This window comes from Diachasmimorpha longicaudata, chromosome 8 (genome assembly GCF_034640455.1).
Source record: "Diachasmimorpha longicaudata isolate KC_UGA_2023 chromosome 8, iyDiaLong2, whole genome shotgun sequence".
Lineage (NCBI taxonomy): Eukaryota > Metazoa > Arthropoda > Insecta > Hymenoptera > Braconidae > Diachasmimorpha > Diachasmimorpha longicaudata.
Window position 1 is genome coordinate 6,377,095 of NC_087232.1, and position 23,568 is coordinate 6,400,662.

The 23,568-nt window shown below is 37.1% G+C and overlaps 2 protein-coding genes across 5 annotated transcripts in view; one reads left to right on the forward strand and one right to left on the reverse strand.

Annotated features, from left to right (window-relative positions):
* LOC135165637 (uncharacterized) overlaps positions 1-23,568 on the forward strand; it is an 81,016-nt gene that overhangs the window by 119 nt on the left and 57,329 nt on the right. The window lies entirely within an intron of this gene.
* On the reverse strand, positions 147-22,414 carry LOC135165525 (pikachurin-like). Of its 4 annotated transcripts, none has more exons than XM_064126912.1 (15): positions 22,031-22,414; positions 20,028-20,199; positions 18,785-18,901; positions 17,595-17,815; positions 16,508-16,745; positions 13,667-13,868; positions 13,431-13,575; positions 10,873-11,059; positions 9,018-9,157; positions 7,923-8,146; positions 6,321-6,570; positions 5,242-5,543; positions 4,739-4,984; positions 4,541-4,644; positions 147-4,232 (listed from the first exon to the last, which is right to left on the reverse strand). In XM_064126912.1, the coding sequence occupies exons 2-15, from the start codon at positions 20,128-20,130 to the stop codon at positions 4,084-4,086; spliced, it is 2,628 nt and encodes an 875-aa protein (XP_063982982.1). In that variant the 5' UTR covers positions 20,131-20,199; positions 22,031-22,414; the 3' UTR covers positions 147-4,083. The 4 variants fall into 4 exon arrangements, with proteins under 4 accessions (XP_063982982.1, XP_063982979.1, XP_063982981.1 ...); XM_064126909.1 differs by having other exon boundaries at positions 16,508-16,760; XM_064126911.1 differs by having other exon boundaries at positions 16,508-16,760; positions 20,028-20,344.

Here is a 23,568-nt window from a genome sequence, read left to right on the forward strand (position 1 = left end):
GGGGAATTGCGAGTGATAAAGTAGCGATATCGGCGTGTGATTGATACAAAATGTGCGAAGCGAACTTCAGCGAATTATGAAGGGCATTGCGGACGTCCAGAGCTCTCCAATATTTTCGAATTAAATCGAGGCGAATAATGCAACCCAACAACAATCACTGATTTATAAAATTTGTCATTTATTGATGAAATCATGGTGACGTGGGAAAAATTTTCACCTTATCCTTTGCACTTATGCAAACATATACGCACACACATATCCATACACACATTTGTCATGAATATATGTCATATTTCATTAATAGGACTTATGATTTTTCAAAATCAATTATATGTATAGTTTTATACAGTATACAGATTAGAACGAGCACTTATTTTTTTTTATCTCCTTCAATTTATATCTCTCAATCAAAAATTTACAGTGGTCGCGTGCACACGAGGTGGTTAACACTTACGTCTCTTCAATATCAATTTAATTAATTTTTTTCCATTCATAAATAATTAATTGTCAGTGGACAACTGATATGCGCATCATTAAGTTGATATTTCAGGCCTAGTTTAAAGTTTCAATGAGTTTCTCTTCGTGATAATGAACATGGTAATGCGTCTGTATTATTCTTAAAATTTCTAAGTCAATTATCTCGACGGTGAGGGGTTCTAGGGGGAATCATCATCTCAATATTCACCCCCTTCCCCCCTACAACCCCCCGTATCGGTGATCAATTCTGTATTATATCCTAGACTATGGGAACGTGCAAAAAATTTATAAATACGCGATAAACTCCAGTAGAGATCGATATATGTTTTTGTTTTTTCATTTTTTAAATCTACACCGGTTCAATTATTGCAGCTAAAGTTGCTCGCAGGACGGGAGTACAGACATAGATAGGATAGACTCTTCTAATAGACTTTGCAGACCAACATAATAGAAATAGATTTACATATAAAATTCGGTAATATTTCATCTCTAATAATTCCATATTTCTTGTCTGATATATTCATGTAGTGAAGTGGTAAACAGAATTACCTCATTTACCACTTTCCTACTGATCTCATAGTCAATATATTTTTTCTTTATTATTTTTTTCCATAATTTCGTCTGTTGTGTTTCACTGTGAAATGTCGCTCGTTATATGTGTTAATTATTTGAATTGCTCTGTCAGTCTCTCCTCTGAAATTCTATAGTCGCAAATCCATCGAGTGATTAATCCGTGAGAAATTTGAAGCATTTTGTCTTGATTTTCCTACAAGTATCACACGAAAATTTCTATCAGCTGATTTACTCAGCTGGAGTCCCAGCTAACATATTCGTTTGATTATTTTCCTGTCAATGATCATCATAAATTGAAATCGCATACATTAAATTAAGCCGAAGTGAAGTGTTAAACTAGAAATTACGAAGGAACTTTCTTTTGAAAATGTTGTAGTGGAGTCACTCATCAACGAGATAAATTCAGAAATTGTCTGAATGAAACAATTTAATCTCTAATGGATTTTTCATTACTTTCTTTTCTTCCCACTTGCTTTGTATGTGATGGTTATTCTCGTTGGAAAATGTTTAGAACTGACAATGGAAAATTTCACAAGCTCTCTTTCTCTCTCTCCACATAGTAGCATGAATGAGATACAAAATCTAGACAGAGATGAGGTACATCAAGCATTTTCCCTACGTACAGTGATACTATAATGCCTACTCGGTGCACAAAGCCAGTAGCCCTTGTTTTTTTATCTCCCTTCTCTTACCAACAAACAAATAGTCTTTTGTGTCATCATCCTTTCATAGTTACCTAGATATTTCAATAGCACTAGATTTAACTCATAACTTATGACTAACATTATTCATAATAACAATTTATTCGTCGCGCGGTTCTTTCGCCTTTTTCATTTGTCTCCTAGGATTTATTATCAATTTATTCATCATTTATTCATTTGCTGGGAAAAATAATGACTCAGACCCCGAAAAATTGACTACTTTTTATATTTTTCCTGGTTGACAGGTCTAATTTGTTAGAAAGTGGTGAGAGGAGATCGGTTGATAATTTATTGAGGTTTACATTCAGAATATTTTGGATGATATTCGCGTAGCCTCATCTCAACCCTCACGACTTCATGAATTCCTTCTTCACATTTTAATCAAAATTAATAATTCATTTACTTACTCACTAGTCATTTTCCTTGTTTCGTGTATAAATTTTACATTTTTTTTACTTCGTTTATTACACTTTTTTCCACTAACGATGATGTGTATAGTTATTGACACTGGGGTACATCTCCCCAAATTTGTATTATCATTACAATTAGTAAATAAATCGCTCGAAACGTGAGAAATGAAATGGAAAGTCTTCCTTCAAACAGAAAAAAATTCAAATAAAAATTATGGAAATAATGTCTACAAGACCCTGTAGGTAATCACGTGACACTCCAGTCGCAATTAAAAAATCGTTAACAATCCGTGAGATTCATTGTTGAAGTAGTAGAACAGCCAAATTTCAAAATTTCTAACAAGAAAATTAAGTCTAAACATTTTCTTTGGAAACCAATAATTAACGAGATAATTTTGGAATTTTGGAGGCGAAGAATACCAACATTAGTACTTTATAATTATTGTAGCGATGTCCCGAATTTTTAAATTAAGTTTTAGAATCGTAAGACCATCATTAGAAAAAAATCGAGGTGAATCTGAATTTAGGTGACGTTTTACCACTTCAGCAATGAATGAATTTGCAAAAATCATCCAATTCTCGTAGTTAATTACCTTCTACACTGTGTCCTATTACTCTGGTATTTTTCCCATCAACATTACCATTATCATTATCATCATTTAGTGTATAAAAGCCAAGCGATAATCGGTGCAATGTAAAAATTACAGTGGGCCCATGAAGAACTAGCATTTCCTTTGGATTCAGCGACAGTGCAAAAAACATGTGGTGTGATATTTCGTCACTCTGCGATTTATCATTATTCAGTATTATTCATTGTTATTTGTTTTAATTCTCTGTTGTTCATCAATGAAAATTGAAGCTAAATATAAACAATTTGTGGTAATTATTCTCTAGTTCGTCTAGGCCAAGGGCCATTCCTTCAATGAATATAAACTTCTGATTAATTTTAAGAATTTAACGGTTTTATTCAGTGGTGAAGTGGTGGAAATGGTTTCTGGTGAATTTGGATACTATTCTGGGAATAGATTAGAAGGTAATGCATTTGGAGCGGCATTACATGAAAAGAGTAATCAATTAAACCAGACAGACTGGATCGAGCCACCAGTTTTGGGGGGATAGGCTGGTCTGGGTGACGGGGTGGAAAGTATTAATAGAGGGCGAATAAATTATTGCAAATTCTAATAACTGGTATGCTGGGATGGGAGGGGTTGAGAATAAGTAGGTCTTCGATGAAGAGAGATAGCCAGAAGATCAATAGAAATCATGTTCACTTTTGATACCAAAATTCTAGGTGACTTTAATCTCTGAATATCATTATTTGGAAGGAACTATAAACTATTTAAAAATAAAAGCCACAGTTCTTTAAGTTATTTGAAAAAATAACTTAGACTGGTGGGCGGGATCAAAAACACTGAGTAGAGGTGACGATTTAGGTGAAATTCAAAATTTTCCACCACTTCACATTAAAATTCTGTTTCTCTTACTAAACAAGCGAATTCACAACAAAAACAATGATAATTCAGCCTCACGAACTTGGAAATTACATAAATATTTACATAGTATTAAAGCCTTCATTTGTTTTCTCTGTATTTTTACTGGACGTTTTATCCACATGGTTAAGGCGATTTTTCGATTACGAAAAATCAGATTGACAAGGAATACGTGGTGATGATTTTGGGATTAAATAAAATGAGAAATGGTAACAGACGGAATAGAGTCACATCACTACCCCCTTATTCATACATCGATAGTCAGTGAACGTATCAATGTAGGCGTACGATTCAATGAAAGGGATGGTTGGGTGGGAGGAAGAGAGGATCGAAGAAGGGGGTATTAATCTGTATTCAGCAGATTCCACAAATTTCCATATCGTAATTCTGTGCATCGTGATTCTCGCGAACTAGTGCACTGCAGCATGAGACTCAGGGAATACACGTGTGAGTATTTGTTGCTTGTTCGGGTGAGGATAGGGTAACCGAGAAATCTGAATCGAGAACTAGATCACTGATGCAACCGATTATCCCTCTTTCGTAGCGACCGTCTGTTGTTCTTGTTATGTCTGGTGCACCTCCTGAAAAAGACAATTGTTCTAGATCATCTCCATATTGCGAGCCAGTTGAAAAGAAAATTTTCGAAAATTCTTTTTCGTGGAGAATTCAATTCTTTCTAGAAATCGTCGATGTTCCTCTCAATGTTTTTTTTTTCATTCTTTCGATACTTCGGCGAGAAAAATTGCTCCTTTGACGGCGTTGTTTGAGGGTCCGAGGAAACGATTAATTGTTATTGGATCCTTTAATGTGCGTGGTAGCTTTCTCGGTCTTTTGGAGACTAAGTTTCCTTCAAAATATCATTTAATCGATAAATTCAAACCTTCCTCACCTATAAAAAGTCCTGTATCGGTATTTAACTCTCTCAACTGCCCCGGAGATGATGCAGTAACACTGATTCCACTGTCCACCACCAGTGATGCCCATTGTTCATTTCTAAAATACCAGTGAATTGCCATTAAATTATTAAATTGATTTGCGAATCAATGGTAATGTTAATAAAGGTAATAAAATTTTTAACTTGTATTACCTGACAACTCTGATACGATGCCACAAGTCGTCATCCAATCTCGTGAGATTATATCTGAGAATTGCCTCACCAGATCCAAGATTGTACGCCAGTGTTAGATATCCTTGATTCAAGCCAACCGCAAGAAAATCATCATTCTGCTCCTTCTGCTCCTGTGGATCTGATTGCCTCCCACTCCACAACAGCAGACCGTCGCTACTACTCGTTCTGAATCTCATGTTTATATCAACGCGATAGCTTATGATTCTGAAAATTAAATATTTCGTCATCAGTTCGAGAATAATTAATATTGTTATGAAATTTGGAATGACCTTATGGGTAATATATTCCAAATTTTCTATTGGGGGGTATAAATTGGAGGAAAAATAGTGACGTATGACATCCCAATAGATTCCTTGAATCAGGAAAAATAATTCAGTCAAAATTCGATTGTCCCAGCGCAACAGAGACATCTCCAAAGGCATAAATAAAAAAAATTGTCTGGTCATTCAATGACTCATTACCTTTTCATAGTATCGGCATCGTTGTAATGAAGATAACTATCAATTCCCGTAAAACTAGGTACACTTCTCTCCAACCTATCTAATCTTGTAGCAGCAGATGTGCTGGGATTGAACAGTATTGTTTGCTGCTGAATCGTCATTCCTTCCGTTGCTGGACAAGGATGAGGTAGTCCTGTACCACATCTACAAGTAAATCTCTCTCTGTATGGACGACACTCAGCGTCACCACATGGTCTTGCTTCACACGCGTGACCACAATTTCCAACATTCACTCCACCCAGTGCCTCTGCCAAGATTCCAATCTGTTACAGATGAAAAATAAAACTAAAGAAATTAAAGTGGAACTTGGAGATTAATGAAATCTCGGAAAATTCAGTCTAGAGAGAAAAGTTCATTCCGGGCCACCAGGTGCGCTTGAAAAACATTTAATAAAAAGGTATTTTAGGGGAGAAAAGGTGTTGGGGATTCATTCAAATTCAGCTGTGCTGTAAACTCAATTGTAGAGTTGAGCTGAGAGCGGCTAGTTAATTTATACTTTACTTGGTACATTGTTTCGGAAACAATTTTCATTGGATGAGATTTCAAACAATTTTCTACATTTCTTCTTGGAAGTTGTTGGTGGAGGGGTAGTATTACAAGGAGCATTTATCCGTTGTTATTCCGGGATTGAGGGAGGGATATAGGACCCTGAAGGGACAAGGGATCAGATAGGAAAGAGTCAATAGAGATGAGAGGTTTAAGATTGAGTTGATGGATAGGGTATTGAACGAAGTCGATGTGTCTTTGGAGGAATTTTTGCTGAATAAAATTCATTAGTTCAATTGAAAAACCTGAGCCTTGTTAGTGTTTTACTCGAGAATTTTTTAAATGAGGGTACGGTGAATATTCAACTTTGAGTATCACAAGTATAAAATCACTTTAAAAATTATGTTTGTCGTTCAGAACTATTAGAAATTTTTTTTTTATCTTCAAGTTCTCTTGAGATGTCTCTTGACGTAGCACTGTAAATTCACCAGTTGCAGAGATGAATGAATAATAGCGTTGAAATAATCCAAAAATATGGGAAAGTGTTAACATACCTCACGACTGTTTAAAATGACCGTTTGAATGCATCCAACGAAACTGGCAACAGTCTTCAATTTGGGTGTAAAAATGTCAGTAGACGGTGCTCCCCCGAGGTAGAGATTCAACGGCAATGAGAGTTGGGTAAATGCCCCAGGGGCGAGAATCTCTTGTGCTGGCTCCTTCTCCACAACCAACGACGCCTGCCGACCTGTCCTCGAGACACTCACCTCAAGCCATTCGCCCAGTCTCACTGGCTTCTCACTCCTAAAATTTTTATAATTCTCATTCTTATAATTTTTTTTCCATACTACCAGACTTTATATAACTGTAATAGGATCGTTGGTGATTCATCCGCAATTTTTATGAATTTAGAAGTGAGAGAATCTCGAAAAAAAACGAGTTCTTATTTAATTTTGTGCAAGAAGTTTTGGAATTTTTCTTGAACTCTCCACTTGTTCACATTTTTTTGGGGGAAAAAATGTTCCTTTTATTAAAAAATCTAGATATCCTTGAGGCAATTCAAACTAATTTCTCTCGTATTTTTCCTCTTCTCTCGTAATTTTCCTTTTGTTTCCGAAAATTGTGGTGTTGACCCTATTTGTATTATAATTAGTCCCCTTCGTAATTTGGAGTAAAATGCTTCAGCCTCTATTCGTGCAAAGTAGCTCAAAAGACTCAATCCTCGTTCCAACGTGAAAAACTCAGTGTGGCCCGAGCGGTGGAGTAGAAAAACCCTTGTACCACCTTTTTACTTTTTTTTTCATCACCAACGATTAACGCCCCTGGGCTGGCAAATGACAGTGCACCACTGAAAAAGCCACAGTTGCTCTTTATCTATGAATATACGTGTCTATGCTCTAGCTTCTCACGAAAAAAAAAGTATACATGTATGGTAATGAACCCGACGTTTACAGTCACCTCGGGGTGACGATGACGACGAATAAAAGTGTTATATGGATCGTGTGTCATTTCGTCAATTAATGTCGCTCTCAGGTTTTCATGACGTTAGGGGTGAGTTCTAGATCATAGGATTGAGTGGGGGGTATGCGATAATTTCTGCTGGAATTTATTAGCGAAAATGTCGAAGACCAGTGGATATACGGAAAACTGAGTAAACTCAACGTTAGGGAATTTTATCTACGTTTCCATTAATTAATTGGTTGATTTATCGCTTTATAAATTCGTTGCAATGAAATTTGATTTTTCAAAAAGAGTTTAACAGTAGTTTCGTAGGGAAAATATTTCAATAGTATTGCAGGTACGATAGTACTCTTGTAACTTAAGGACAAATTACTCTGTAATAAACTTCTCTCTATACGAGATATTTACATCTCGAAAAGGAACCGCCCCTGGAGCCAAACATTTCGTTTGCCGGTGGAAGCAGACGAGTTATTCACGTTTGATACTTTTGAAATCGCATTAAACAATATCATTTCCGGCAATGTTCAACAGACATTTATTTTTTGTTGAAGTAAGACGTCTTTAAGAACTTATTTGTTCCTCTCTTACTCCCAAATCTGTCATTTTCTCAGTTGCAAAGCTTTTGTGGGTGGCTTGGCAATTATATAATTATATTAAGGACTATACTATGTCCATTTGAAATTTGATCGACCTACCGTAGAGTTGCCGGACCATTTCCCAAATCAAAAGTGAATTGAATGTATCCGTTGGCCATGTATAATGCAATGAAATCACCGGTAGCATCGCTGTGATGTCCATTATACAAAATTACTCCGTCTGATGAAGTGGGTTTCAGAGTCACTGAGAGCTCCAGCCACGACAGCGAAGTATCACCCAAGCCAGGATATTTAAGATAGGATGAGCCGTTGAAAGATGGTACCTAACGAGAGTACTCATGTTCCATTATATTTGAAAAATAGAATGATGAAATGCACTTCACCAGGGCCCTCTATTTTATTATACCAACCCCAAGGGTTAATGAAGAAAAAAGGAAAATTCACTCTGCGAAAAAACATGTATCCAAGTTGATGAAAAAAAAAAATCAGGCATTAATTAATTCAGTGAAGTGGATAAATTCAGGAAGTTCATCAATCAAACTTATTAAAACATGAATTTTTAACCCACTATCACCAGTTGATTTACCTCGATAATGAGGATTTTACGACCAAATGTCATTATAGCTTTTTTGTGTGAAACTTAATTATCACCAAAAAAGATCGTATGAATTTTTTTTTCGTAAAGTCAAGAGCTTTTGAGATGAAAAATAATCGAAAAAAAAAAATTCTCATCAAATTTTTCGACTCATCCACTCGCACCACTGAATTAATTAATTAATTAACCCCATCAGTGGGGAATTTTTTTTTATACCCTCTTATTCACTATCTATTCCCCTGTGTTCTTTCGAGAGAAAACATTCGGTTTCATTTGGTATTCCAGGTGTGCTGAAAGGGACTTCATTGGCACTGGCAAGCACATGACTATTTTATAAATCAAATGTAATTTTACTGAGTCAACGGAAAAACAAACGGAGTACCATTGAATATTTTTTTTTTCTCTCTTCTTGGAGGGTACGTGTTTCTCATTAAAATGTCAATGAGCCCCTCTCTCACTCTCTGTCTGTCTCACTCTAACCGTGACCCCTTCCAGAGTAGAATAATAACGAAATGAAGAATACGAAGAGATACAAAGCTTATTTAAGCTCATTTGATGGACTTTATTTATAGCCCCTCGTAATTACAAATTATGCTCACCTGAAGATCTACGCGAGTCTCGCATAAATCACCGGTGTAACCGAGAGGGCACAAGCACACAGCTGTATCACCCCCTGTAGTCAAACACTTTCCCCCATGGGAACAGGGTACTTTGCTGCATCTATCAGCGGTGCACTCCTCTGTGAACAATTCGATGATGGTGTTAGTAGGTATGACTGAGGAGTCAGGATTGTGAGAAAATATTGTTCAATTGTTGACGGGTTTATGATGTGTGAATACACTGAGAAAACAAAATTAATATTCCGGGAAAGATTTTTTACTATTGACCGTAGGGTTTTCGTTGGTGGCTGGATTAGACAAAGATTTTTCGATCATTGTCAATGGATTTTTAGATAAATGTTCGATGGAAGGATAAAATCAATGCTCCCTCAGGCTCACGGACGAGTGGAATTATTTATTGTACGCAAATCAAATCATGAAGGGTTGAATATACTTTATGGAAAGAAAAATGAATCGAGAAAAATAAAATCATGAGAATTGAAGTGACGGGAAACTTTGGAAATCGATTGGGGAGACAATTGCTCTCGATCTTCACTGTAGCACTCCTCATGGAACAGTGACTCATTCTCGGTGCTCTTTGTCACCCAGAGTGATCTGTTTTGTTCTGTCAGTTAGGACACATACATCACCTAAAACCTCCATAAATTTGTTTTTCCCCCATATCGTCAGTCCCTCGAACAGTTTAAATAAATCGATACCCGGAAAGAAAACATAAGTTATTCTAGTTCAACAATATTGTATCCGTCAATTCTGACAATGAGATAATTGTTGGGATTTTAGTTCGAACACTTCTATTGCACGTGAACCCCTTGAACTAGAACTCTAACTCCAATCAATCGTTCCCATTCAGTCTCTCTTTAATTCCCTAATTCAATGATTTTATTGTAAGAAAAAATAGTCTGCAGAGAAGTAGTTCAACCCAGTTGTTGAAAATTTCTCCGGGAATTGTTGGATTATCTCGGTGCACAGTGAAGTCAAGGAAAAATGTCACGGGTCACTTTTTTTTTTCTCTGAGGAATTCAATTTCCTTCGTGATAGCATCGGTGATATATTCTTCGTCTAGTTCCAACGAAATTCGTGAAATAATCACCGCGATATTATTCACCTCGCTTTTCATCATCATTTGGTGACAAAAAAAAAAAATCATTTGAAAGACGTCTCGCATGACCTTTTGTCATCACCTGCCACCCTCACTTCTGATTTTCTCCGCGTTTCAACCACTCTCTAATTATTTTTTCGTTTTACTTGAATCTCGCCTCCTCCTCCCCTCCCTCTTTTTTTTTTCTTTCTCGAGGGGCTTTTTCCCCGTGTCATTGGTTTGGCATTCCGGTGAAAGAAAACTTCTAGGGCAGGAGCGAACCACCATGGCAGGGGCAAGAGCTTGGGGCTCGTATCGATCCACCCACCAGTGGAGGGCACTAAACTCTCACGACTTGGCTCTCGCATTTTTTTTTTTTATCTTTTCTCTCTTCCATTTTATTTTGCTTTCACCGAATGTTTGATTCCTTTGATTGTGAGGAAAGAAACTTGAACGAAAATTAGCCCCTTGAATTATTCATCCAGTCCATTTGGTCTCTTCCATTATGCATAATTAATTATAAATTCCAATGGTGATGACGGTTTTTTGTACGTCTAAATTGTCGAACTATTTTTTCATCCGATGATTGATTGTTTATTCACAAAGGGAAAAAATAAATTCTCAATTCTAGATAATATAGTTTTTCGTGAATATTTGAGTACTTGAGGGATTTTTTTATCATGAATTTATTCGTGAATTGATTGCAAAATTCTTTCTCAATGTAATGTTGATGTCATCATCGAATAAAACACTCACCAACATCGAAACCGTTGATTGTGTCACCCTGTGGTGTTAGTGCGAGACGATAGTGATGATCATTTGCCTCAAGATGACGTACACATCCTCGAAATCCAACTCTGACCGGAAGCCTCTCCAGACCAGTGGTATTACCGGGACCGCCGACGAACAATGGCTCTTGAAACGTTATCCTCGAGAATAATCCCTGTTAGAGAAAAAAATAATAATAATAATGAAAAACTGTGGAATCTGCAAATTAGTTGAATGAAAATAGGGACTGGCTATAACGAGACGGTCCTTTGAATAATCTCAGCTCACAAAAACCATTGGCAATACGAAATGAAATGATGTAGAGACTCAATGCACCTCTACGAAAACATGGAAAAATGCCTCATTAAAATTTAATTAAGTTCCGGGTAATCAGACATAAATAAACGAGTTGAAATGGATGGGAGAAAATTGAAACATCGAGAATCTGTGCTGTTTCAACGCGATGGGATGGGTCAGGTTGGTGGGGGAGGGGGGAAAGGGGGGAATTACATGGAATGAGAGGGAGAGTGTGTAAGGGATAGAGGAAAATATGATAGAATTATGGAAATATTGAAAGGGGAAACTAATTCGATGTTTTCGTTCCTGAATGAAAGCTTTGTACTCGTTATCATTTGACTTTTGATTTTTTTTTTTCGTGGCAACAAACAATTATGTACAACAAAAGTTGTATGTGAATAATGGCGTTTCATTTATTTTTAACTGAACAATGAATTCGTAGATTTATTTTTTTTTCAACTCGATTTAACCAAAAATGAGTTCTTACGAGAACTGAAATAATTGATTTTATATGGAATGTTGGATTAAAAAATTCATTCAATGTTTATTTGGCTTATTTTGCAGACGAAAAATAGTATAAATAGTGCAAACAGTGTTTATTAGCGCGGAAAATTTTTACAAAATATTTTGTATTATGTTATTGTCGGAATTAAGTGATTTTTACAATAATAGAACCCAGAATATAATTCACTTGAATATAATAATATAATCGATACATGACCCACAATAGAATCAACCAAAGTTGAAATGAATATTCAAAATGGCGCTATTTTTATTCACATAACACTATCCAACATGTTATCAACTCGTGCTTCACCTAAAAAGCAACTGTTATCGAAGAAAAAAATTTTCCCTCCTCTTCTGGTCAATTCTTTTGCGTTTCACCCCTCGCTATTCCCCCCAAAAGAAACAAACTGTACATTTTTATCTACAAACAAACTGGGTTGATGTATTTTTAGAATTCGAGTCATGATATATCGAGTTTTAATTTACCGTCAAGTTTCACCTTCATTTTCACCTCAAGAACCATTGAATTTCCTCACAAAGGAAATATTTGAACTTTTATTGAGTAATAATTACAACGTGAAATGGGAACCCCCAATTCTCAATTTTTAGAGCTGCGGTATTTATCCGGGACTTGGATTCACTGTTTTTCATGTAATTGTCATGGTGGAACATGTATTTTTACGGCTAACGATAGCCCTCGATTGGATTCGCACAAATAACAACTGAAAAGATTGATTATCGTATTCGATTCAGTTCGGGGTGTGGCAACACACAGGGCGCGGTTCAGTGTTATACCTTGTGTTCGAAGGGGGTGGTTTCGGTGGTCATTTATCTCTATATGTCTATGGTATGAAATGACAAACTAGGGTTTGCACCAGGCAACATACCAATACCCTCGGGATACATATGTACAATCGATTATATACCTAATCAAATTGTTAATGTCTTTTCTCAATTCGTGGATTATTTGACGTTGGTATTTGATGACCCGTTGGTATGTTTCATTAATGAGGGTATAATGTTGATGAAGGCTTGTGAATTGTCGTGGTTACAGTATAATTTGCGTACATGTTTTGGGAGAATAATGTGAGTAAGTGAGGGGTAGCTCTCGTCCAATTACCAACAGTGTTGATGTAGGATATTTATGAGCGTTCGATCTTGATATTTGGACTTGGACTTTGACGAAAAAATTGGCAAAATACTGAATTGTGAGTTATTCAGTGGATGGGTTTGAGTCTTCTCAACGCAAGTTTGAGTCTTGTGAATATTGCGTGTCATAACTTGGGACGAAGAATGAACATCGTTATTGTGAAAGATGGGGAGGTTTTTTTTTACTTTGTCGAAAGTTTGGTTTACGAGAAAATTTATTAATTTGTTGGGGATACCGGAGGCTCCGAGTTTGGCTCCTATGAGCATATGAAAACATGAGCCCTATGAGCACGATAACTGAGTCTGTCTCGGGAATAGAGAATATATAGAAAGATCTGTTATTGTAAACTTTTGGATGATCAGATATAGCTCGGGATAGAATTTCTTAAACAATTTCGTTTATACTCAGGCTTTTCTGGTGGTGTTTGTCACCTGCCCTTATTTCCAAGGTTTTTCTATTTTTTTTATCGTGTATCTAATTTCCATATTGGAGGGACTTTGGCACATCATCAATTTATCGTACATTTCACCAAATTCAGTAAAGATTTTCACTCCATCAAAGACTTGTCAAGAAGAGAATAAAATGAAAATACCTTAGATCTTCCCTGCACACGTTTTCCAGAATTGAGGGTAATCCAGGCGTCCCAGCGGTGCCTGTAGACATTGAGGGTGTTCCACTCGTTCAACTTGACGGTATCAGTGCTTCTTACAACACCGACACCACTACCACAATCGAATCTACGGCGTCAATCGATAATTCAATATAGAATAGGTTACGGTTTTTCAAATGGCACACGATTGAATCACCAAAAAAATTGATGAAATTCACCTGAATTCGATGAAGCCGTGGTGAAGAATCACAGCCATGAAGTCACCCTGAAGATCATCACGCTCACCGGTTAACAAAAGAATTCCATTCCATGCCTCAGGACGAAATTCTAAGTCTAATTGGATATGTTTGTAAGCTGCTTTCAATGCTGGAAATGCCAGCCAACTTGATCCCGTGAAGCGGGGCGACTTAACTTGAATCTCTGAAACAATAATGACTGAGTGACTTTCTTTTTTAAAGTTTTTGTTAAGTAAAAGGATTGGGTGGAGTGCGAAAATCCTGTTGTTTTAAATTCGATTCAAATGAATATTTTTTTATTATTATCAATGCGAAGGGGAAATGCTTTCATTCGGGTCGAATATCAGTTGAGAATAACAGAATGAGATAGTGAAAGGAATAAGAAAACGGAAGGAGAATCAGAATACAAAGATGGCATCGATGGAGATTGGAAATAATGAATAGAGACGACAGGTTTATGAGGGAGTGTGGATAATTAAATATTAACGTTAATGAAAATATTATGATTGAAGTTTAGTGAGTGTGTGACAGTTGACAAAAGTTCGAGCATGATGCTGATGATTCTGAGAGTTGTGAGCATCAGATAACTCAATGTGAGTTTTGTGAGTCCCTAGTTTAAATATTGAACCGTATTAACGTTAAAAATGAGGATTTCAATTTGACCCACCCTTAAATCCACTCTTCATTACAATAATCCTTTAATTACGAAAAAAAAAAGCCTCCATTTAGAATTTTTATAATTCTAAAAAATATTGCATACCATACTATAGGATTGACCCAAGAGCTAACGGGATGTAAAATCCACTACCTGGAGATTACATGATAAAATAAGAAACTTTATAAAGCACATTTTCATGCTTCTCTACTCCCGCAACTATAAAATCCATATGACATTTTACGACGTTTCTCCAAGAGGGTGGGTTTTGATGACGATAATCCTAAATGCACCTGTGGCATAGTAGCGAGCATACTAGTGGGATGCAATCGATAAGCTCGGCAGCAGTCTGCCGGTGGTGGTCATGTGGAAAATTCTATTGTCAGACATTGGAGTATGGGATCACTACTCTCTCCACTTTCTTTATTGATTTATCGACGTTAAATTCAAACGAACTGTGACTTAGTCGGTTATTTCGAGTTGAAACTCGGTAATGAGTTAGTTTAGATGAAAAAAAAATTCCACTCAAAGTTCGTCCTGAAGTTTATTGGAAACATAAATAAATGGAATAGCTTATAAATAAAATCAAACTGGATTTGGGTATCGCTAATGAGGATAATCAGTATTCATGTTTTTTTGAGCATCTGTAATGGAATATCGGACTATTGGTAGTGTCTCACATATCAGAATTCCGTTCTATAACTTCTTTTGCAAAAATATCAACTTTATCTTCGTCCTGGGGTGCTTTTAACCCCTTTCCCCTGGTGTCTATTTTCAAATTATACCCATTTCTCTATTCTTGGAATGGACATGCGCATGCCAGACTGATGTTAGATCCACAATCCCTGAATGTCTTGTACTCTCATACTTAATTACTCGGAGTGCTAAATCCGGAAAAAAAATGGTAAAGCTGCACATAAGCTCCTCATGAAGTCCCGATTACGATCTCATATGCAATAGTCCTCCTTGCGATAAATCTTGGGCTCATAATTCCCGAATTTTTATTCTCAATACTCACACAGCTCACAAAGCTCTCCTTTGAGCGGTCATAGGACTCAAACTTATACATTTGCCCCTAATAGCTCTCACACATGGATATTCAACGCTGATAAAACTCGGGTTTTTCTAAAAAAAAACCAATGAATTCGGGGAAAGCACGGGAAAAACATTTCCCCTGAACTTATTAGTTATTTATTGAATAGTATAAACAGAATTGGTTGACACGTACTACCCTCCAACTATCGATCTATTGGGGTTAAATGGCACCGAGTTGTTGGTCTGGTGAAGAAACTCACCCAGAATATTCAATTTTTACTCTGTACTCAGTGAACTCAATATTTTTTCACCTCGTTGTTAGCGAAGAAGTTAAAGTCATAAACTCTAGAGACCAGACGCACCCGCACCTTGACTCGGTCGCGTTAATTGCTTCGTCAATACTTTTACAACGTTGATGGGGTGGCTTCAGTCACGCGATTTCCATGCGAGGAAAATTTCACGATATTACGTAATATGTGTAAATGAATTATTTCATGATAATGGGGGTGCAAGTGCACAAATTCGGAATTACGCATTAAGACTTGAGTTTAATATATCGTGTTTCAGAGGTTTTATGAGAAATTTCGGGAAATGGCGATCGTTGGTCTATATAGAAACCTTATTAACCTTTTATTAAGTCTTGAAATGGCTTTTATACGTTGAAAATTGTTGATAAAAGGAGTTTTTCGTTTAAAATGTTCTTGTTATTTGCTGAACACCATTTTCATATTTTTCCAACTTTTCCCTTATTAATTATTTGGATTTAACGATAAATATTTGATACAACAACGTATACGTGAATGAAATATAGAATAACTACAGCTAATGTTTTTAATTGTTTGAATGAATAAAATATGGCCATTAATAATGGAATAATCAATATTGGGCAGTTAATTACGACGACAATCCATTATTCTAGAAAAAAAATATCACCATACCTTCTGTTCTACCAATTAAATTTCCCACGAAAAAAAGTCTCTTGACATTTCCCCCCTAAACCGACTCATTACCAAGATAATGAGATAATCAATAAAGGGAGTAGAGTGAACTCAAACAATTTCACGAGTGAAATAATAGGTCGGGAGAAACGTGTAATCGTAAAAAAAGAAAAAAATGTCTGGTATTGATTTTACCATTTTGGCAACGATCACCGACTCTGCCCAGTGGGCATTGGCATCGCTGTCTGAAGGCAATTCTCCGGCGTCCAACACTTCCGGTATATCCACTGCCCATCTCCTCCTCCGTTTCGTCAAGGTCATGCAATTGCTCTATGTAACAATTTCCCACTGGTCCACAATCGAGAGAACAGACTGGCTCGGATATTGACACACTCTCAGTCGTTAGAGGCACCTTCTGCTCCAACTTTGGACCCTGAAATGTAATAACCTAAACTCAATAACTCTGGTTTCATTAATCTGTCAATATTATTGTGAAGTATTGCAACTGAATGAGAGTAAAAAAAAAGTGAATGAAATTGTAACCATTCAGAGAAAGTAGTCAGGGTGAAATGAATTGGCGGATGGGGATTATTTTCACTAAATTTTGAAAATGTTTGGCAGGGAAAATTGTTTTTTTAATCGAGATATCTTTAGAAATTTTTTGGCAGCGTATGGAATCAATGGATGGGGCAATGGATGGGCTTTGCAAGCGTCGAATGTAAAAGTTTGAGTTCGTTGAACATTGAGAACATGACAGTTTGAGCCGTATCAGTAATGAATATAATTTTGTCTTGTGAATCTATGGGGGTGAAATTATTCAGTGAAAATATTTTAAACATCAGACATTACAATTTGGACTTTGTGAGCGCAATCTGAGCAGCACAATCACTCGAACTTGAGGAACCAGAAAAATTTCGGGATTATGAATGTGACGGTAATATATTCTCGGCATGAATTTGATAAAAAAAAAAGACAAAATGAAGAAGGAAATGAAAGATGACATATTGCAATACGTGAGCGAGCCTACAGATATAATTCTACAAATATGGCCCCACATTACCGTCACTTCACCTCTGAAAAAATAAACTCACGAAGTCAAATGCAAATTACAAACTTTCCGCCATGAACATAACTTTAAATCCCTCTTACCCCCTCGTCGCCGAAAAAAAATGGAGATTAATGACCGGCGCGTTTATTTGTCGGAGATATAGAGTATTCAGTTTAATAAGTGACATGTAAAAAGCCGGGGAGTAATTAGTGATCCTACAGAGATGTTAATTACCTCAGAGGTTGGATGTCCACTTGGTATTTCATTTGACTCATCATCTCGTCTCGTTTCATTCGATCTAGCTCCACTAACCTGACGATTTATGGTATATTTTTGGGGCTCGTGTAAATTATTATTTTCATTGGTAGCCGGATAATTTTTTATACTCAATCGGCTAATGTCATCCTCAGTTGATCCATGAATATCACCTGTTGACGGTAGTGTTGAATTCAATTCTGGGGGAATAAAAATATAAATAGTTATGCGGGACATCGGATGATGCGATATGATATGAATAAACGATGGAATTTGAGGTGAATTCGGTGGACAATTTGTGTATGTGTGTGTGTGGATGGGGTTGGGGTGGAGGGGGAGGGGGCAAGGCTTGATTATATTTCGTGTGAATATGTGGGTGACGGTCTGGTCAGCCTCTAAATGCCTCATCTGTCATTCAGAGGTGCCTCATGCGGATTTGATGCGAGGGCAGTGATAGATTTGATTGTTGGTGGGGAAGATTAGTAAGGTAGAAGATTGGTTAATTAGGGTTTATTTGGTGGGTGTGATCGAGAAACTGGGGAGTGTTTTGGTTCAATGGAAGTAGCAGGGGATTTAGGAGAAAATGTCAGAATGGATTTTTTCGAAGGCCTCAATATCCTGCGTCAACGGCCCGATGTTTCACATATTTATCTTCAATTCATTAATTAATTGGAATTTAATGAGATTTTCAGGAGTTTTATTCAAGGGGCCGAATCCTATGAGTATTCAGATGTGTCAAATATAGAAATTCGAACCTTATGATTTGAAGTTGTGCATGTGACGAGTCTCTAATTCAAGGATTTTCGCAGTTAATTGTAATAATTCTTCCTCAATTTAATGATTTTACAATTATTGAAAAATATTCGTTTAGAATGGATAGAATTTCCCACTGACGAAATAGGGGTGGGATAAAAAATTTAAACGCTGCATGAATATGATGTTGAAATGATAATGAAGCCCTCGTGAGTTTCCGGGAGACTCATCAGTCATTCAGAGACTCCACTGACACTTGATGCACTTGTATTGACACGCTCAATTGTTCATGAGCGTTATTAATGTGGGTATGGTCATCGTATATGAGATGAGGTGAGGGTAAATGGGGTGGAACGAATGGCAATGCCGAGGGAGAATGCGAATATGTTGCTTATCAGTGATGCAGTAAGACTCACCTGAACAACTGTATCCATTCTTGTGGAGGATGTAACCGTCTCTGCAGTCGCACTCGTACATGCCGTCATGTAACTCGTAGCACAGTTGTTCACACGGTGAATTATGACCGCATCTTCCTGTGATAAACCAACGTGTTTAGGTAATTAGGGGCTTGTTGGTATTATGGAGATTTGATGGGAAATGGGGTGGAGGGGGAGGAGGAGGAGGAGGAGCTTACGGGGGTGTTTATTTATGTTGGTTAATTGGGGAAATAGGGGCGTTTATCCGATGGATTGTGTAGACGATTAGGAGAATTTTCCCGTGTAAATTTCCGGGAAATTTATTTTTGTAGGAAATTTGATTTTTCCCGCCGCAAAAAGAGGTACAAAAGGGGGATGAATTGCAGATATTTGGCTTTATTGCGTCGGAGGGAACAAATTGTTCGTTAATTTAAATGTAAAAATATCTGGATTGAATTGATTTTGGCTCACGTCCACAGATACATATTCCCTTTTTCGATAAAATACGTTTTTCATTACAATGGAATATTTCGAGACTGATTTGTAATGATTAAGCCATTCAATCAATCAATTCAATCATTTGTTTTCCTATCTTTAGACAGTAGAGAATTTGAGGGATCCTTCTGACTCTACTTGTCTCACTTCCCTCCATTTTACCCGAATGCAAGATCATTGTCTCATTTGAAAGCATTTGAAACTCTTCAAGCCTGAAACAAATCACTCGAGTCATGAATTGCCACTTAAAAAAACAACTTGTTCCTCTAATTGAACCAAAACATTCTGCTCGACATTCGTTTTTTTTTTTCATTTATTATTCCATTCAAAGCCCGTTTAATTGACTCTGAGAGTATGATGAAGTGACATCTGTAACAATGAATAAAACGAATAAAAAAACTCGAACAAAATGTTCGGTTGTGTTACCTTCGATTTTCTGAATCCACAAAATTTTGAAGGAATTACAAAATGCCACTGATTTTCCAAATTATCAAATCAATTTTCAACTGACGGCTATCAATATTTGTCAGATAATATTATTCATTTATATATGTGTAACCTATGTATGTTTATATATTTGCCGTTCTCGATATTGTTAATTACATAATTTGGTGCATTCATCTTTGAATAGCTGGTGATTACTCTGAGTAAATAGTAGTTGTAGTTGGGAAAAAAAATACTGGAGACAATTCTCACAAATCAGTCCCATAGGGACACACATCAAACGTCAGTAAACATGGGAAATTACCTTGAAATGCAGCTTCAAAAGTTGTCCGCTCATCGATTGGATTCTGGGAGACCACCAGGTCCATCAATCCCAGTAGAATGATCACATAGTACTGTCCCGCCATCGTTCAACACGCACAAACCCTCACGTTAATTATTCTTTTTGTACGCATGCGTTTCACTCGACGAATTATCTGCGACAAACAGCAATTATTGTCACTGTTTACCCTCGTTTCTTTCTCCAATTTTCCAACATTTCTATCGCCACTCTGATACAGGGATTCCGGGGTGATATTTATGAGCATTAACAATTCATTTTCGAGGAGGCCGAGAATTATGCTGGAAACGTATACTCCACATGTGAAACATTTTGCGGATTAATTATTTATGCCAACAATGATCATAAATTGTGAATTTAACAGTTGTGGTGGAAACATTAGACTAATTAAAAATTACGACTGCAGTATTTTTTAACTGTCTTGGGGGAGTGCCTTGAGAGAGAAATTTCGGAGATTTTTAGTTAGAATTTCTTGGGTTGAGAAAAATTTTTAATTAGGATAAAGGGGGCAACTATTGTGGCTGAGTATTTAATTTCGTCTTTTGTGTTTGTTTCTGACGAAAATGTGGCTTTCCATTATTACATTGGGAAGATGATCATTTTTCTGTTATATCATGGAAAAATTCATTTCGTGATTTTTGAAATTCATAATTGTCTTTCTTTAGAGAAAGATCGTTTAAATTAACGTTTCATAATATAAATTGTGAGATCTCGTTGTTGTTTTCCCTCGTGCCATTCGCTTGAATTCATTTCATAGACTTCATATTCCTCAATATAATACATTAACCATTGAAATCGACCAGAATGCATTGAGCATTGTGCTTGAGTATCGAGGGCATGTGCTCTGAAACTCCACTTTCACAGACTGACACTGTCCCATCACTTGTATACCCGTTTTCTATTGACTCTCCGTGCCCGGAGTATCGGAAAAACTAATCTTAGACAATCTTGAACCGGAAGCCCTCTGGAGATGGTACACTGGAGCGAGATAAAATAGTCAAAGTGATAATGTCAAATCTATATACTATCGTCTCATCTCTATCCAATCCACTCTTCACTGATTATTGGCATTTAGCACATCTTTGAAATCAATTCCCCGGGATATTTAACCGGTGATTCGAGTTCATGAATTTCTAGTGGAGTGGAAAATTGAGTGAGACGTTTGAGGGATGATGGGATGAGTTCATTCTGGGGTTTTTGAGGATTGTTGTGAATTTATGGAGATTTAATAACGAAAAAAATGAGGGTAACAGTAATCTAGCGACGATGGGCAGAAATAATGATTATTTCGATTTTTTTTTCGCCTATTTTTTAAAAATATCCAGAGATTGAGGGGTTTCAGTACGAAATGTCACAATATCTTTTTTGTGGGGAATTTCATGCGCTATAAAAAAGATTATGTGACAATTTTATGTAGCAACAATCGTTATGGAGATAATAGGAAAAAAGTAAAAACGTAAAAGAAAAAAACGAAAAACAATGACAGTTACATTGTTTTATTGGGGAAATATTCATTGAACGAGTGGAGTTACCAAAAAATGCCATAAAATCTTTTTTATAGACGAAAAACTTTTGGGCAGAAAATGCTTCTTGACATTTTATCTTAAGCTCACGAATTATCAAGTCTTCCAATTTCGTTTTCTTAAAAAAATCTATATAAAAACAAAATAATTTTCCTCATTTCATAAATATCTCTGAAACTGTTAGTCCAATCAAAAAAACCTATGAAGTTATTCTGATAATTCCTCCATATTTCCCAAACCGTCGGACTAGTCACAAAACATCAGAAGACCTTTTTTGAGGCTCACAGAATTCCCCATAAAAATGTCACGAGTAATTTCCTGCTAAATCCCTTATTTCCCTAGATATTGGCAAAGAAAAATCAAAAGTTTTTTCCCAAAGTTGCTCCCCAAATCCTCCCTTCATCATTCCCCCAAAATATACATTATCATTAAGGTAAAACCCACCACCCCCCTTCCGCCCCGCTGTTCCTCCTTAAAATTCAACATGTATCCATCGACTTGTCATCCGGAAGCGTGTTATCACCGCCACATCACAATTTTCAAAATTCACAGAGAAAAAAAAAGACGTTAAATCGTGAAATAACGGAATTCACAGTGCGGCACTGAATCAATAAATATCACAGTAAGAGTCCTTCATCCACTGGCTCCTCACTATTTAAACTTGCGATAGAATTGATGTTCAGTAGGTGAGAACAGCACGTAAGACATCTATCAGGAGTAATTGATGACGGGTACGAGGGCAATTCGCGTTGAATTACTCCTGGAGTTGCGGTAATGTACGAGAGACGTACGTGGACGCCGGCCGGTGTCTCCAATCGAACTGCTGCTCTCGAGAGTCTTGAGCGCTCCGTCGAAGTGGGGGGGGGGGAGGGGGGATGCCGGCGACAGTGGCGCCAGTCAACGCTGCTCACAACCCTCTGCGTACTCCAACAAAATCCCCATACCACACACGAGTGCAAGTCGATGTTTTATGGCAATCGGCGGGAGGGCCAGAGGGGGAGGGTAAAAACGCGTGGGGATGTATGGGTGCACGCATTGAGCCTTCGATCGGACGCCATTTTGGGGGATGATGCGCGCGGTTACTACCCTGAGAGCTGTATTTGACCCGTGGCTACAGCGTGGAGAGACGTAGAACCAGGTGGAAGTGTAGGGCTGACCTCGAATTAAAGGGATGACTGGCGGGATCGGGGAGATTTGAGTTTTGATTTTTCGGAAATTTGAGGGGGTGAACGGGAAAAATTGAAGGTAGGGTATGTGTGAGTGGGGGAGGGGGGGCTTGGAGATGGCCCTGGAATTGGAGATTTTTTTTTTCGGGGATTGAGTGGTGCGGGTTGGCGGTCATTATGGGGTTCTCGACAGAGTCAGGGGATTAGGATATGTTAACACTCCGAGGGGGATGATTTTTCGGGGGAGCGGTGGGGATGAAATACTCCACAGGAAATTACGTTTGTGTTGGACAAAATGCAATGAGATCAGGGAAAATATGATGTTTACTGAAGGAATTTGGTCAATCATTCGATTCTTTAAGATTAAGAGAAGATGAGAGAAAACATCGATTTTATAAAGTAAATAATAATAAATTTTATGACAAGGATTTTCAAGAGAGTGAATAGTCGATAATCGCCCCAATTTTATGACAAAATAGTAGAACCATCTGAGCCATGTGATTTTTTTGGAGTGGGACATGTTTTGGACATTTACGTGGTTTAGGGATGTGATCATAAAGGGGCTCTCCTGGGAATGAGAGGGTTTAGGTGGACATGTGTGAAACCCCTTTTGAAGGGGAGGTGGTATTTCTGGAGAAAAGCGACGGAAAAAAATGATGTTGAATTTTTCGTAATCGGACGACTCGAGATGTCAAGAATATTTGATAGCCTTGTCTGATAAAAATAATATATATCTCTGCTGACAAGTTTTTTTATAAATGTCGGAAAATGATACAAAAATAGAATTGCAAATGATGAGATCAAATTGAATAATGA

Coding starts and splice junctions, on each gene's coding strand:
- LOC135165525 (XM_064126909.1), bottom strand. CDS start 20,130: ATGGCGGGACAGTACTATGTGATCATTCTACTGGGATTGATGGACCTG. Junction 13,576..13,666: donor CACGGCTTCATCGAATTCAG/GTGAATTTCATC, acceptor TTGACGCCGTAG/ATTCGATTGTGGTAGTGGTG. Junction 5,544..6,320: donor TCATTTTAAACAGTCGTGAG/GTATGTTAACAC, acceptor CATCTGTAACAG/ATTGGAATCTTGGCAGAGGC.